Raw genomic sequence first — 16,360 nt, forward strand, 5'->3', positions numbered from 1 at the left:
GTGTGGGAGTGAGACTTGTGAGCCAGAAAGATGCATATTGCATCAAGGAGAATCGTTAAGAGCAAGAGATTTGGAGGATTCGCTTTATTAGAGTGAAGGGAGCAGAATGGACAGGAGAACTGGAAGAAAAAAGGGGAAAAGTGTTACCGAACCCTTTGTGGCAATCATGACCACAGTCAATCAAGTGCTATCCTCATCTGTCTCCAATTTTCTTTCTTTTTAGGTAGTCTTAGCCAGCTGGTATCGCATATATACCTGGATAATGGACTTGATTGGTGTTCAGACCAAGATATGCTGGACTGTTACCCGGGGAGAAGGACTTAGTCCCATAGAAAGCTGTGAAGGCAAGTTTTTTTGGAGGATAATGCTGTGCTTCTAGTACACGCCCTGCAGTAATTTGTATGTAAAAAGAGCAGAGATGTGATTGTTTCAAGAAGTCTTTTAAATAAGCAAATATTAACAAATTTGTAAATGTTTCAGAACAGAAAAAGGCTCAAATGTACCTGTAGCTTTTTAAATTATAGTGAGGCATTTTTTTTGTTTTTTAAAGGATTGGGAGACCCAGCTTGCTTTTATGTCGCAATGATTTTTCTATTAAATGGACTAATGATGGCTTTGTTTTTCATCTATGGCACATACTTAAGGTAAGAGCTTTGAGTCCAGTAAGCTTGCAGTGTGTTTATGGTAGATTTTGCAAAACAAACTTAATGAAAAAAAGTGTGGTGGGTTATATTCATTAGAGAACAATAACCTATTAAATCAATTCATTTATTTTTCTAGACTTATTTACAAAAACCTTAGAATAATGAATTGAAAAATTAGGTCCCACTTAAATGATTTTACGCTTAGTGTAAACATCAATATAGTTTCCATGCTGAGAATTCACACGTTAAAAAAAATTAAAGCTGCAGACAGACCGCTGTGGGCGTCTGATCCCCTGAAGTGCTCCCGAGCACCTTGGGCAGCTTGTGGATACATCAGGGTTTGAGCCTTTTTAAGAAAGCCGACGTACATGCATTGTGGTTCATGAGGTAAAGTACATGAAAAAAGAAGGGTTTAGCACTCATGACTCATTACTTTATGAATATGATCGTAAAAGTCTTAACAAGTAAGACGGTTTTCATGCAGGTTGTGGCTATCTGCTTGTTTGCTTGATGACGGAGCGCCTTTTCTAAAACTCAATGTAGTTCAGTAAGAAACTTACTATTTCAACAAGAAATTGATTAATTGACTCCTATATGCAAGGAGCTCAGCTAGTTCTTGGAGATTTAAAGATAAAAACTCAAATCAGTCTCTTCCTTCAGGAGCATGTGTGTCTCCAGCTTGGGGCAGGCTGTTGGAGGAGAGGGAGAGCACTGACAGACTGGGGAGGAGGACCAGCAGTCTGGAAAGGCATCATGGGAGGGCAGCCCCTGAGGTGAACCTTGAAGGGAACTGAGAATTCCCAGAGGCACAAGTTGGGGCAGGATGAGGAAGGCAGGAGATGAAGGACAACTTCGTAGAGCAGCAGAGAGGTCAGTTTGGCTGGAACAGAGAGTGTGGGCATAGGCTGATGTGGAGAGAGTCTGGACTTTGGGGTCTTAACCTGCTCTGGGGTTAGGCCAAGGGGTCCGGCTGTTCCAGGCTCCAGGAACTGGGTTTTTAGAATATTTGGACACCTGTATTTAAGTCTAATTGGTTTCCTTTGTAATCCTGTGTATTTCTGAGGAAGAGTCTGGAGACTCCAGCAGACTGCCAGAGGTACCTGTGGTACAAGACACCGGGAGCCAGTGTGCCCCCGAAGCCGGGAGGAGCCGGGAGCCCCCAAAGCTTCTGGGACTGGAAGTGATGTCTCTTGCCTTTTAGGCTAACTCTTTGGCCGCTCCTGGAGGATGGAGCAGAGAGTGGAGAGGCAAACAGATATTTGTTAAGCACTTACTGTGTACTCAAGACAATGGAAGTGAGATAGATCTTGTGCTCAAGGAGCTCCCATTCTAACGTGGTCACATATTTACTGATCAGTGATCACAAGATCTACAGAAATAAATGCAGTGACTTGGAAGAGGGGGCCAAGCCTGGGGCTAGTCAGGAAAGGTCACTTGGAGGAAGGGACACTTGACCTGAGCCTTCAAGGGAGATAGGGATGGCATTCCAGACCTGGGAGTCATGGAAAGAGATGGATTGTCATGGGTGGAGGCCATCCAGTTTGACTGGAATGGGAAGTACTGATCGTTGTAATTAGCTGGGTAAGAAAGGTTGTAGCCAGATGGTGAAGGAGAGGACAGTGGGGCACTGCCCCTTAGGCAGAGGGAAATGTGGTCAGACTCAGCTGTAGGAGCATCAGTATGGCAATTGTGGGCGGAGGGGTGGCTGAGGGGAGAGCCTAGAGGCAGAGGGCCTGAGAGAGATAGGGGAGATGCCAGCAGGGCCTGAATTCTGGTGGGTGTGCGGGGACTGCCAAAAAGGAAGCGTTACAAAAGATGCCACAGAGCTAAAGTCTCCAGGTTTGGTATCCAAGGCAATATGGGCTTGAAGCATAGTGAGCCAATGAAGATGCCTTTGAGGTTATGAACTGTCCACTGCGGGGACTGCTCCTGCACAGAAGTATGAAAGTGAAGGGCTGAAGTGGATCTAGCCAGGAGGATAGTGAGTTCTGTTCTGGACGCAGGATCCCTGCTCTAGAACTAGCTGGGCCATTAGAGGTTAGCAGATGTTATCCAGGTCCCCTTATTTTACACCTGATGGAAGTAAGGCCCACTGGGTCAAAGTGACTAACGGTCAGACAGGCTGGAAGAGAATGGGGACAGTTCAGTGGTGTAAAAAAACCCAACCCAGCGAAAAGAGAGTATTCAGAAGGAGCCTTAAGTGCTAGTTATCAGTATCATATTTACATTTTATGGTTTTCTAATCTTTTGAAAAAGAGCTTTTGTTTGAAAATTTTTCATCTTATTGCAAGCATAAAATCTAATACCACTCTTGTGTTGAGTGGATTAGGGAGATTCTTTTACATCTGTATCTTCCTTCAAAATCAGTTTAGTTGTATTTATTTTTTGTTGGACGTGAAAAAATATTTTTAGAAGTGCCTTAAATGACTACTTCCTCCATGTTCCCCCGTCCCCCATATTCATTAGCTTAGTCACCCTTCTAATCTTAAGAGAGTGGCATGAGGCTGGGATGTTCTTAGGGTCTATGTTAAGAATGAAGCAAATAATATGGAAAATTGCCTTGCACCTTCCTAAAAATAGTGCCGTCTGAATTCTGGGAAACAAATGCTAGAAATTGTTGATGTGCATTGATTGCTTGTGACCTTTGTGATCCAGAACAGTTTTTTTCAGTAATACAACTTTGTGAATCTGTCATGCTAATCCCATGAAAACCAGAGGTGGGGGATAATGGGGGTGAGGGGAACCATTGAAGGGGGCTGTGGGACCAGACTTTAAATATACCCTTTCTTTTATGGAGTAACAGTGACATGTCACAGAATCATAGATTTACATCTGGCAAGGCTCTTAGAAATCAAGTTCATCTTACAAATGAGAAAACTGAGGCCCAAGGAGATGGAGGGACTAATGTATACAGGAGCTGGGTTTAGATATGACCCCTGACACACATCCCCTCTTTGGTCTTGGCCTGTCAGTGCACCCCTTCACCCTTGCTTATCAGATGGGGGCCGAAGTAGACAGCCTCTTAAGACCCCTCCCAGAGGGGAGACCACCAGCTCTTACTACTCTCTGTGTGACTTGGGCCAAGTCACTTCATTTCCCTGGACTTCAGTTTACTTCTCTATAAAACAGTGTTGGACCCCACAGATGGCCGTAAGTCATTCTTCCTGGGAACTCATCCCTCTTCTTTACTTCCTGCTTTTGTCTCTAATCACCCAGATTGATGGCCTGGGCATCATTTATACTCATCGTTCTCCCTCACCATCCTGCTCCATATCCACTGAGTTACCAAGTCTTGTCATTTCTATGTCCAAGTATCCCTGCTGTTGAGCCACACTAGAGGCAGCAAGGTGGGGCGATGGACAGAGTGCCAGGCCTGGAGTCAGCACCCTCCTCCCAGAGTTGTTGTGAGGATTTTAGCACAGTACTTGGCACATAGTAGGTGCTGAGGAAATGCTTATTCCCTTCTCTGCATCCACATGGCCTCATCCTAATTCAGGCCTTCATAGACCCTTTTTGCCCAGATTTCTTGCTTCTATTCTCCTCTCGCTAATTCTCAAACCCCTTCTAATATGGTTTCCAGTTACACTGTGCAACTGCAACTGCCCTTTCTAAATTTACTGCTGGTCACAGCATTTTCTTCATCCTCATCCTCCTTGACTTCTCGTCAGCATCTGACATTGCTGACCGCTCTCTCCTCCTGGATACTCTGTCTGGGGTTTTTGGACACTACTTTCTTGCTTTCCTGCCTACCTGATCAGTCCATCTCAATGCCATTTGCTGAACTTTTGCCTTTGCCCTGCCACCCCCCACCCCTGTGGTGCGGGTGGCCCAAGGCTCTGGCCTGAGTCCTGTTTTTCTATCTTTAGACTCCCTTTTGGTGATTTCATCAGTTCCCATGGTTTCATTTACCTCTATGTAGAAGGCAGATGTATACAGTACCACTCAAGTCTTGAGCTCTCTTTCCACATCACTAGCTCCTTGTTGGACTTTTCAGATTGAATGTCCTAAGGCATCTCAGGCTCTTTTCTCTCAAACACACCTGTCTCTCTGACTTTTCCCATTTCTGTTGAGGCTGACACCATTGTCTCACACACCCCAGTTCCTGTTGTTAGTGTCACCCTTGTCTTCTCCCCCTCTTCCCTTTTCCCCTTCATCCTATCCATTGCCAAGTCTTGTCAATTCAACTCTTGTAGGTCTTGTGTCAGTTCCCTCTCTCCATTCACGCAGCCTCACCTCTCTTCTGGACTTGGCAGTGATATTCTGAGTGATGTCCCTGCCTCTCTCTTCCCTGTCCAATCCATCTTCCACCTAACTACCAAAGGCCAAGTTTTCCTAAAGCCTAAATCTGATCATGTCCCTTCCCTGTTTGAGAAGCACTGTGGGCTCCTGTGGCCTCTTTGGCCACAGCTGGGCTCCAGCCACATTGCACGTTGCCCTCACACCCCTTTGTGCACTCTGTGGTCCAGCCAGGCTGTTCTGCTCTCTCCCTTCATCCCCCATATTCCAGCCTCTGTTTCTTTGCCTTTTTCCAGTCTGTCTCTAATGCCCCGGATGTCTTCCCTACTGGCCTCTGCCTCTTGTGATCCCTCAGAGCTTTGTTCAGACCTTATTTCAAATTCTATGTTCTTGGTGAGGCCTTCCTTGAGTTCCTAACTTGTTAGTGTCTCCTCTCCTGTTTGAAATTGTCGTATTTACGTATTATGCATATTTTCTATCTTTTCCACATGTGCATTTGTAGTTTCTTGAGAGAAAGTTTGATTTTTGTCTTGCATCCCCATCCTAGCGTAGTTATTTGCACATAGTGGGCATTTAATAATTGTTGATTGAATTAATTGGAAAGTTAGCTTTTATCAGATATATTTTTTTCTGAGTTCTCAAAATGAGCAAAAACTGGTTAATTACTGAGCTCATAATAAATGCTTAATAAATGTTCTTGCCTGAATGATTTTTTTTATTAAAACTTGAAAGTTCCAAACTTTAGAGAGGCAGTTCATTTTAGCAGCATGGGGCATGGAGGTGTCAGACTATTACTATTCTTCAAGCAGAGACCAGCTCAAGGGGCCATCTAATTATTATTGAAGTAAAAGCTCTTTGAACACGTCTGGTTTCTCATGAGGGCCATCAAGTGGAGAAATGAGTAACTGCTTTTTTAGCTTATGTTGTATGCTGTATGAAATTTTACTTTCTGTACTGGTATCATAGGATGCAATAACAAGATGTCTCAACTTTCTAGTGTGTTTACTTTTTCCAGTGTAATTTTTTGGATGACCCATTTCTCCCCTCCCCCCCAAATTTATTGGCAGAGAGAGACCAGAATTGAAGTCTAATGAGTAGTCACTCATACCCATCATACTTTTCTTTTCCCCATTTTTTATGTGTCTCTAGTAAGGTAAAGGGTTGGATGGGCTCTTTAGAGGTAGGTCTGTGTTCCTTAACCAGATAAAGATATGATAATTTTGCTGTTTTACCACCTGATTTTTGTCCAGAGAGGGAGGCTAGCAGTGGTATAGTTGTGAGGGATAAGCTAGAGAAATCCAGTGACTGTGACTCCTTCAGTTTCCTCTGTGGCATGAGTCAAAAGGAGATGATGTATTAACCTAGGAAGAATTCCCAAGCCAGCAACAGTGTGACCAAGTTAAGGTCAGGGACTATTTACAAGACAGCTTTCATAGCATGTATCATAGTATTTGCCCATAATGGGTTCGTATATATTTTTAAATTAAAATTTAAAATTTAAAAATATTTTTAAAGAAAATTATATGAGTGAATATGAAGAATATTAAAAGGAACTTTAAGGATCTCCCCATCTCAGGAACAGCAGTGTCATTTGTGGGTTAAGCAGATGGATGCTTCTAAGGACTCATTCTGTCTCTGGTATTTGAATAGTTAGATCAGTATTTCTAAAGCGAAGCACATCTTTTTACTGACAATTCTACGTGCTACATTGTGTGTTAGGTGCTGGGGCTAGAAGAGAGATCATATTTGTTCTTGTTTTCAAGGTACTTTTAGTCTGTTGGAGGGGGAAGACCTCACCCCAAACTTTAGGAACCACCTCAATTATCTTTGCTCTTTTTGCCATTATATTAAAATGAGATCTTGCTATTTTAAAGGTTTCTTTTAGTGCTAAACTGTATCTGTTGCTCTGTTTGTCTTCTTATTGATGACTCTTCTCATTCCTTTTTTATTTCCTCCCTTCCTTCCTGATTTCTATTTGCTGTGTGGGGGAGGAAAGCAATTAAAAAAACCAAAAAATACAACTCAGGTCACTGTGTGTAAAGCATCTATGCTCAGTCTTTTATCTCTCTGGGCCCACAGCTTCGTTAAACAAATTACTCTCTTCCAACCAATCTTGAAATATTTGCCTCTTAATTTATTTCCAAGCTGGCCCTCATTCTCAGGTTCCATTTCTTAGTATTTTCACCTGAATTCCCGACTAGGGGCAACAAACACCATATTTTCCTGTCTTTTTAGAGCTTCTGATTTGGAAGCATCTACTAATTTTTATCATCTATAGTATACTTTTTACTTTTTAAAAATAAAGTATATTTACTTTAAAATGTAATTTTATATTTAAAAATAAAGCACATTGAAAAAGGTAAAAACCATTCTCAGCTCACAGGCTGTATAAAAAGGGGCAATGGGCCCCTTTTGGCCTGCAGGCCCTAATTTCCTGACTCCTGATCCATACTAATCTAGGGCAGCAACTAATACTTCTAGCAAATCCAATTGGAAACTCCATCTAACTCCCAACAAATTGCATTGATTTCCTTTTATGTAGAGTCAAGTGCTATGTATTTTATGATGCTAATTATTGTTATTACAAGATATGTATTTGTCTTTGTTAGACTGTAGACTTTCCTCCCCAGTATATTTCAGAAGTTATATTATGCCACTCTAAAGTTGTTTTCCTAATCCCTAATTTTTTCTTAGGATTATTTTGATACTGATTTCTTCATGACAATTTAAAATGAAAAGTTACATGTTATATATAGCAACACAGGTGACTTGAAAACTTACTTGGATGACTACCTTTATAAAGTACATTTCCTGTTAATCTTGAAAACTGATCCTTTATGGCCTTGGAGACAGTGATACCTTAGGGCATTTTTTCCTAAGTGTTTTCTTTCAGAAAAAAAAAATCAGTTCAGTTCCTTAAATATTATAATGCAAAACGTTGTACTAGGTGTGAGGGATGGCCTCCCCACACAGGGAGCTTCTCTCTCATTAGGCAGGACAACATGTGCACAGATCAGGACAGCAGGGAGAGTGGGAGGCCTTGAAGTGTGGCACATGACAGTTGGGTGAAGAAACTGGAGAATAGAAAGCCTTGGGGTGCATGGTAAGTTGTTCAGGTGTTTGAAGGAGTTTTGAGAAAGCATCTCATACTTTATTTACAGAGAAAGCAATGGCTTAGATGATAAGATAAGGACATAGATGCAGGATTGGTGGGATGGATTCAAAGAGTAATTGGTTTTTTTTTTCATTTGTGTTTGTCCTTCATTCTTGAAGAAGACCATGACATCAAGATGATGACATGATGTGCAGTTGACTTTGATTTGAGTGAGTGAGGGCTGTGCAGGGTTAGCAGCGTCACTTTCTCCTCTAGAGCCACCTGGGTCCAGTGGCCTGAGATTCATCTGGACCACTGAAGATGGCCCAGGATGCAATGTGGGACCCTGGCCAATTTAGGCTAAGGTCTTATCAGATTCTCACTTCCAGTGAGATATACCCATTCAATGAATAAGCTTCTTTACGTAGTTACTCAAGGGATGGCCCCTTAAAAAAAAAAAAAATCACACTGGAAGCAGAAGACCCTCAAGGTTCCTAGGTAAAAGAGAAACAGTTACTATTTAGTATGAATTCTTTTTTTTTTATGTTTATTTATTTATTTTTAGTTTTCTACAGTCATTTCCACAGAATTTTGAGTTCTAAACTTTCTCCCCATCTCTCCCCTTCTCCAGCCCCATAATGCTTTGCTTTCTGATTGCCCCTTCCGGCAGTATACCTTCCCTTCTATCACACCCCTCCATTCTCTTATCCCCATCTTCTCTTTTCTTGTAGGGCAAGATTGATTTCTGTACCCCATTACCTATATTTCTTATTTCTCAGTTGTATGCAAAAACAGTTCTCAACATTTGTTCCTAAAACTTTGAGTTGCAACTTCTCTCCCTTTCTCCCTCCCCACCCATGCCCACTGAAAAGGCAAGCAATTCAATACAGGCTATATATGTGTAGTTCTGTAAAAGACTTCCATAATAGTCATGTTGTGTAAGACTAACTATATTTCCCTCCATCCTATCCTGCCCCCCATTTATTCTGTTCTTTCTTTTGACTTTGTCCCTCCCCAGAAGTGTTTACTTCTAATTACTCCCTCCCCCATTTGCCTTTCCTTCTATCATCCCCCCACCCCACTTGTCCTCTTTTCCCCTACTTTCCTGTAGTGTAAGATAGATTTTTATACCAGATTGAGTGAGCATGTTATTCCCTCCTTAAGCCAAATGTGAAGAGAGTAATCTTCACTTTTTCCCTCTCACCTCCTCCCTTTTCTCCTCCATTGAAAAAGTTTTTTCTTGCCTGTTTTATGAGATAATTTGCCCCATTCCATTTCTCCATTTCTCCTCCCAATATATTCCTCTCTCACAACTTAATTTTATTTTTTTAGATATCATCCCTTCTTATTCAACTCACCCTGTGTTCTCTGTCTATATATACATATGTGTGTGTGTATGTACATAATCCCTCCAACTACCCAAAAATTAAGAAAAGTCTTAAGAGTTACAAATATTATCTTTCCATGTAGGAATGTAAACAGTTCAACTGTAGAAAGTCCCTTATGATTTCTCTTTCCTGTTTACCTTTTCATGCTTCTCTTGATTCTTGTGTTTGAAAGTCAGATTTTCTATTCAGCTGTGGTCTTTTCATCAAGAATGCTTGGAAGTCCTCTATTTCATTGAATGGCCATCTTTCCCCTGAAGTATTATACTCAGTTTTTCTGGGTAAGTGATTCTTGGTTTTAATCCTAGTTCCTTTGACTTCTGGAATATTATATTCCAAGCCCTTCAGTCCCTTAATGTGGAAGCTGCTAGATCTTGTGTTGTCCTGATTGCATTTCCACAATACTGGAATTGTTTCTTTCTAACTGCTTGCCATATTTTCTCTTTGACCTGGGAACTCTGGAATTTGGCTACAATATTTCTAGGAGTTTCTCTTTTCAGATCTCTTTTCAGGAGGTGATCAGTAGATTCTTTCAATATTTATTTTACCCTCTGGTTCTGGAATATCAGGGCAGTTTTCCTTGATAATTTCATGAAAGATGATGTCTAGGCTCTTTTTTTTGATCATGGCTTTGAGGTAGTCCCATAATTTTTAAATTGTTTCTCCGGGATCTATTTTCGAGGTCAGTTGTTTTTCCAATGAGATATTTCACATTATCTTCTATTTTTTCATTCTTTTGATTTTGTTTTGTAATTTCTTGATTTCTCATAAAGTCATTAGCTTCCATCTGCTCCATTCTAATTTTAAAAGAACTGTTTTCTTCAGTGAGCTTTTGAACCTCCTTTTCCATTTGGCTAATTCTGCTTTTTAAAGCATTCTTCTTCTCATTGGCTTTTTGGACCTTTTTTACCAATCGAGTTAGCCTATTTTTAAAGGTGTTATTTCATCAGCATTTTTTTGGGTCTCCTTTAAGCAAGCTGTTGACTCGCTTTCCATGATTTTCTTGCATCACTCTCATTTCTCTTTCCAATTTTTCCTCCACCTCTCTTACTTGATTTTCAAAATCCTTTTTGAGCTCTTCCATGACCTTAGACAATTGCATATTTATTTTGGAGGTTTTGGAAGCCTTTACTTCCTTTCATGATATGCATTGTTCTTCCTCATCCGAAAAGATGAAAGAAAATATTTGTTCACCAAGCAAGTAATCTTCTATAGTCTTATTTTTTCCTCTTTTTTAGGCATTTTCCCAGCCATTTACTTGACTTTTGAGTCCTTTGTCAAGAGGAGGGTATACTCTAGAGATCTGTAAATTCTCAATTCCTCCAAGGTGGCACAATCCAGAGAGAGGAGTTTACTCCTCTTCTGGCCTGCGCACTTGTCTTAGAACAACCAAAAACTTTTCTGCCCAGAATCTGTGAGTAGAATTCCTTCTCCACAACTGCCTCCAGCTCCACCAAACCAGCCTCGCCCCAGGGCTGTGCTCGGGACTGAGATTCAGATCAGCTGCTCAGTTCTCCCAGGGGCTTTATGTGGAGGGCTCCAAATATGAATGCTGCTGCAGCAGTGACTGTGTTCTCTTCTCTCCCAAATGAAAAAACTTTCTCACTGACCTTTGTCTGTAGCATTTGTGGGTTGAGCAGCCTGAGAACTGCTGCTGCTAGTGGTTCCCAGAATCCTGTTCCAGGTCCTGTTCCTGCCACGCCCAGTGCAAAAAACCTTTCCTGTTGGCCTTCCAGACTGTCTTGGACTGGAAATCTCACTCTGTCATTTTGTGGCTTCTGCGGCTCTAGAGTCACTTTTTACAGGTATTTTATTAGTTATGGGGGGGAGCTTCTACAGGTTCATCTTTCTATTCTGCCATCTTAGCCCTGCCCCCCCCCCCCCTTTTAGTATGAATTTTTATGAAGTGCTCAACGTCTGTCATCATGGGAGGTGTCCATTGGAGGCTCAGGAGTCTCTGCTTGGTCTTGTTCTCGTCACTTTTATAAAAGTTTGTGCAATTTTAAGAGGTTTTAGCAGTTTATTCTTGTGGTATCCCAAAGAGGGAGGGGTTATCAGTTGCTTGGAAATTGTCATGGGCCTTATTGTTACCAAAAAAGGCAAACAAGAGAAAATCACTAACTTTTGACCATTGGACAATTTTACTATCTCTAAAATATTTATGAGAATAATGTATGGATGTACTGAAAGGAGAAGAAAACAGGTCGGCTTTTGCAAAAGATAGATGCAGTAAACCTCATCTTTATAGTTACTGCAGACTCAAAGATGCAAAGAAATCAGGGTCCCACTGACCTTATTTCTTTTTTGTTAAAAAAAATTGATAGAGCCAAATGCTCCCTTAGCAGCTCCCTCCAGCTGAAGCCATAAATAGTCTCTGAATGATAACAAACTGAGAGGATTTTGATCTACTGATTATTTTTTAAATTAAATGTTTTATTAGAAATTTAATGTGAGTACAAAAATTCCACTTGTTTAATAATTATATTAATCTAGTGTAATAAAATTAATTAAAGCACATAAATTGGTGTAATATGTTCTCAGTCTCTCTAAGGCTCCATCTGTATCTTTTCATTCTGTCCATTCATTCTCATGTGATCTTACTCACTGTGCTCCATTCCTCTAATTTTGTGGTTTTTATTCCAAGTTATTTCATGAAGACCTTTTCAGATTTCCTTGCATCATGTCCATCTTAATTGCATTAAAGTATTCCATTACAGTAATGGACTCCACTTGATTTAACCACTCCCTTATCGTTGGACATTTAAAGTGCTTCTAGTTTCTGCAATGACATAGGATCATAGGTCCATAGATGTGGAGTCAAGGGACCTCAGAGGCCATTTAATCTAACCCCCTTATTTCATAGATGAAGAAGCAAATCTTTGGTTCTTTTTTGTCAAGCAGATTGTCTGAAAGTACATTGCTTCTTTGCATAGAGCATTCCTACAAGAATCTCCTAAGGGAAGGTAGAAATGTTAGCTTTGGTTTGAATTACCTTTGCCTTGATAACGTTTCTCCCCTGCATTGTTTCATGTGGCCTCTGAAATAATAAAAAACAAACAAACCAAATTCTTTAACCTGGCACTTACGGTTCCTCCCTCCCCCCCCCCCCCCATCTCCTTTTAGTTTACCTTATCAGCTTTCTTTCATTTTGCTCCCCTTTGTGAATTCCATTTCCCCACCAAATTGGGAGGCTAGTCACTCCCCTAGTTGTCACACCATTCACTTTTTCTCTGCATTCACACAGGCCATCCCCGACGTGGGATGTACTCCACCTTTACCTCCTCTTTTCATAACCTTCCTTGTCCTTCAGTTCTCAGCTTGATTCCTGCCTATTCTGTTCACTCTTTCTGAATGCCACCGATATTCTTTTGCCCTTATCATTTTGTCACCTGTGTGCTACCCTCTTGGTATAACTCCATACCTCTTTCCCACATTAACGTGCTTTAAAAAATTCTTTGAGGACAGAGACTGGCTTGTTTTGGACTTTTTGTACCCAATCCAGCAATAAGAAATAATCCAGTAACAAAGAATTAGATTTAAGAACCAACCTTTCTTTATTGCATAGGTGAGAGAAAGAGAGAAAGAAATGAGCAGCCTAGAATTTAGAATTCTCTCTACAAAATAGTAAGTTTTGCACAGAGATGTTTTGTACATTCACATGAGCAGAGAAAGCAGTCAATTAAAGGTAGTTTGTGGCTCACAAAGGAACAGGGTATCTCAAAGATGGGAAAGGAACATCATCCTCAGAAGCTGCAGCTGGCCTTGCTTCCTGGGCCTCTTTACATTTCCTTTTTTAATCAGCTGGCCATGCACATGCTGCTTAATGAACAAAGAAGCCCTTGTAGGTTCTGGTCATCTTTTGGTTCTGGAGATCATCTGCCTCCTCCCAGTCAAGGTGACTGCCCAGTGAAAAAGTAGAGCTTTTTACTGCTCATTGGGTGTTTAACAAATGTTGGTGAAATGGCGTTAGCCACCGACTGCTCCAGACTGTCAAAAATCAGTGTAGATGCCAGAGTGATGGCATCTGAGCCAGATGTTTGTCATTCCTTCGTGGTTTTTCTGTTGATCAATATACATTTATTATGTGCTGACTGGGCATCAGATACTGTGCTAAGTGCTGGCAATCCAAAAGAGTTAAAGATAGCTCCTCCTCTGGACTTTATCGTATCCTAGAGTAACAAGTTTGGAAGGAATCCTAGTGCTTTTCTAAGTTTATGCTTTGCAGATTTAGATTTGGGATTAGCATAGGCATCATAGTTGAAACCATATGAATGAGTGAGCACATACATGTTTTAACTGACATCACATGAATAAATGCAGTAAATCAAAGTCATCTTCTCTTAGGATAGATGGTTAGTATGTTCAAACCCTGAAGCTTAAAAAAACTGTAAGTCGAGAAATATATTTTTTTCTGACAGTTGGTGCTCATATTGTGGAGCAGTTTTATAGACATCGCCTTTTTCAGAAATGGAGACTCTCACTTTTAGCAAGTGTCAAGTGTAACAGAAAATATATTTCAAAATCATTTTAATCATAGCAGGAATTTTTTTGAGTTGAGTAAAGAGGCTCATAATGCTGCACATAACTTCCTTAAAGTCTACATGGTCAGTTCCCCTCTGCAGCCCCTCTCTGCAGCACGTCGTCATTTATAAAAGACAAGTCTCTGTTCAGGGTACATGGATCAGAAGACCACTTTCAACGTGTTTTTTCCTGTCAGTCAAAAGCTTACCGCATATTTCACCCCTGGGAACCCCACAGGTTGGGTGATATTGAAAAATTTTGTAAACTCCTGGGCCGAGAGCTATCCAGTAGGTTACCTTCCCTCACCCTTCACATTTCAGCTAGGCCTGGAAGGAAGTTGGATATTGTAAATGAGGGTGAGACTAAAGAAATGGAGCTCTTCTTTGAGTTTGGTGAGAGTGCTATATAATGGTAGGGACAAAGATGAGATCCCTGCTTTGCAATTTCTTAGCCCTGTGGTTTTATTTCCCCCCACACCCCATAATTTCTTAAACACTTGGGAAGCTAAAGGACTCAAGAATTTTTCTTTGAAAGTAAATAATCAATGATAATGTGTTTGTATTGAAAGGATTACAAGTGTTTCTTGGTATATTGTTCATTTGTTTGATTTCTTTTTAGCATTGTATATTTTTTAGTATGGAAAATAACTTTTTTAACAAAAAAAAGATGAAACAATAGTGGGTAATTTTCTTGGGGAAATGAATTGCAGATCAATTTCTGTTGTGAATTCCGCATTTTTTTGTTGAGTTCAAATTGTTCTTTATTAAATTCTGCTTTAAGTAGATGAGGAAGTCTTTTTATTATATCAAGATTTTGTTGTAATAAAATTTGATCTGTTTAAACTGTCTATAGTCATATGAAAAAATGCTCTAAATCACTATTGATTAGAGAGATGCAAATCAAAACAACTATGAAGTACCACATCACACCTATCAGATTGGCTAACATGACAGAACAGGAAGATGTTAAATGTTGGAGAGATGTAGGAGAGTTGGAACACTAATTCACTGTTGGTGAAGCTGTGAACTGATCCAACCATTCTGGAGAGCAATTTGGAACTATGCCCAAAGGGCTGCAAAAATGTGCATACCCTTTGACCCAGCAATATTTTTTCTAGAGCTATATCCCAAAGAGATCATAGAAAAGAGAAAAGGTCCCACTTGTATAAAAATATTTATAACAGCACTCTTTCCAAGAACTGGAAATCGAAGGATGCCCATCAATTGGGGAATGGCTGAACAAGTTGTGGTATATGAATGTAATGGAATACTATTGTGCTATGAAAAACGATGAACAGGAAGACTTCAGAGAGACCTGGAAAGACTTATATGAACTGATGCAGAGTGAAAGGAGCAGAGCCAGGAGAACATGATACCCAGTAACAGCCACAGTGTGCGAGGACTGTTTTTGGTAGACTCAGCCCTTCACAACAAGGCAAGGACTTAAAACATTCCCAAAGGATTCTTGAGGCAAAATGCCTTCCACATCCAAAGAACTATGGAATTGGAAAGCAGAATGAAGCAGAGTATTTTCTCTTGTGTTTTGTTTTGTTTTGTTTTTTCTCATAGTTTCTCCCATTTGTTTTAATTCTTCTGTGCAACATGACTAATGTGAAAATGTGTATACTTATAATAATGTATGTGTAGAACCCATATAAGATTGCGTGCCATCTCAGGGAGGGAGGAGGTAGGGAGGGGGAGAAAATTTAAGATTTACGGAAGTGATTGTTGAAAACTGAAAACAAGTTAGTTTAAAAACTTTTGATCTCTATTCATGTTGTACTTGAATTACATTGACATGCATTCATCTTCTTTTCACAGTGGGAGCCGACTAGGAGGCCTCGTTACAGTACTCGGCTTCTTTTTCAACCATGGAGAGGTAAGTGTTCTGGAAATGAGTTTCTAGAAACTGGGAGATAATTTTCTTTAATAAAGAGTACATTCGTAACATATAATTTAGTATGTGGAATAAACTTTAAATTTATATATATATATCATATTTAAATTATAATTGCCTCTATGAATTACTTGATAACTTTATGACTATTAATGACTATTAATGACAATTAATGACTATTAAGTATTTTGTTATGGTTAGCAGTTCTTCCAGTATTTTTATTTAACTTGTCATCCTTTGTCTCTTGTGCCCTTTTTGTCTAAACTTTTTGAAAAGGCCATCTGCAAGAGGTGCCTCCACTTTTTCTCTTCTCACTCTCTTAACCCCTTGCATTCCACTCCAATGGCTCTGTCTTCATTTACCAGTGATCTCTTAGTCCCCAGATCCAGTGGCCTTCACTCATTCCTCCTTTTCCTTGACCTCTCTGCAGCCTTTGGCACTGTTGACCCTCTCTTCTCGCTGGGTTTTTGGGACATGACTCACCTGGTTCTCCTCCTACCTCTCTGATGGCCCCTTCTCAGTTTCCTTTGCATGAGCCTCATCCAGTGCCCACTCTCTAACTGGAAGTGTCCCTCGGGCTTCTT

At 40.4% G+C, this 16,360-nt stretch overlaps 1 protein-coding gene across 1 annotated transcript in view; it reads left to right on the top strand.

The window, feature by feature from the left end:
• The window catches only part of DPY19L1 (dpy-19 like C-mannosyltransferase 1), a 123,161-nt gene that overhangs the window by 34,055 nt on the left and 72,746 nt on the right, over positions 1-16,360 (top strand). The window contains exons 5-7 of the mRNA XM_072598860.1: positions 224-344; positions 551-644; positions 15,701-15,758. Of these exons, the coding sequence (XP_072454961.1) occupies positions 224-344; positions 551-644; positions 15,701-15,758 (273 nt within the window). The remainder of the gene's footprint in view (positions 1-223; positions 345-550; positions 645-15,700; positions 15,759-16,360) is intronic.

The sequence above is a fragment of the Notamacropus eugenii genome, chromosome 3 (genome assembly GCF_028372415.1).
Source record: "Notamacropus eugenii isolate mMacEug1 chromosome 3, mMacEug1.pri_v2, whole genome shotgun sequence".
Lineage (NCBI taxonomy): Eukaryota > Metazoa > Chordata > Mammalia > Diprotodontia > Macropodidae > Notamacropus > Notamacropus eugenii.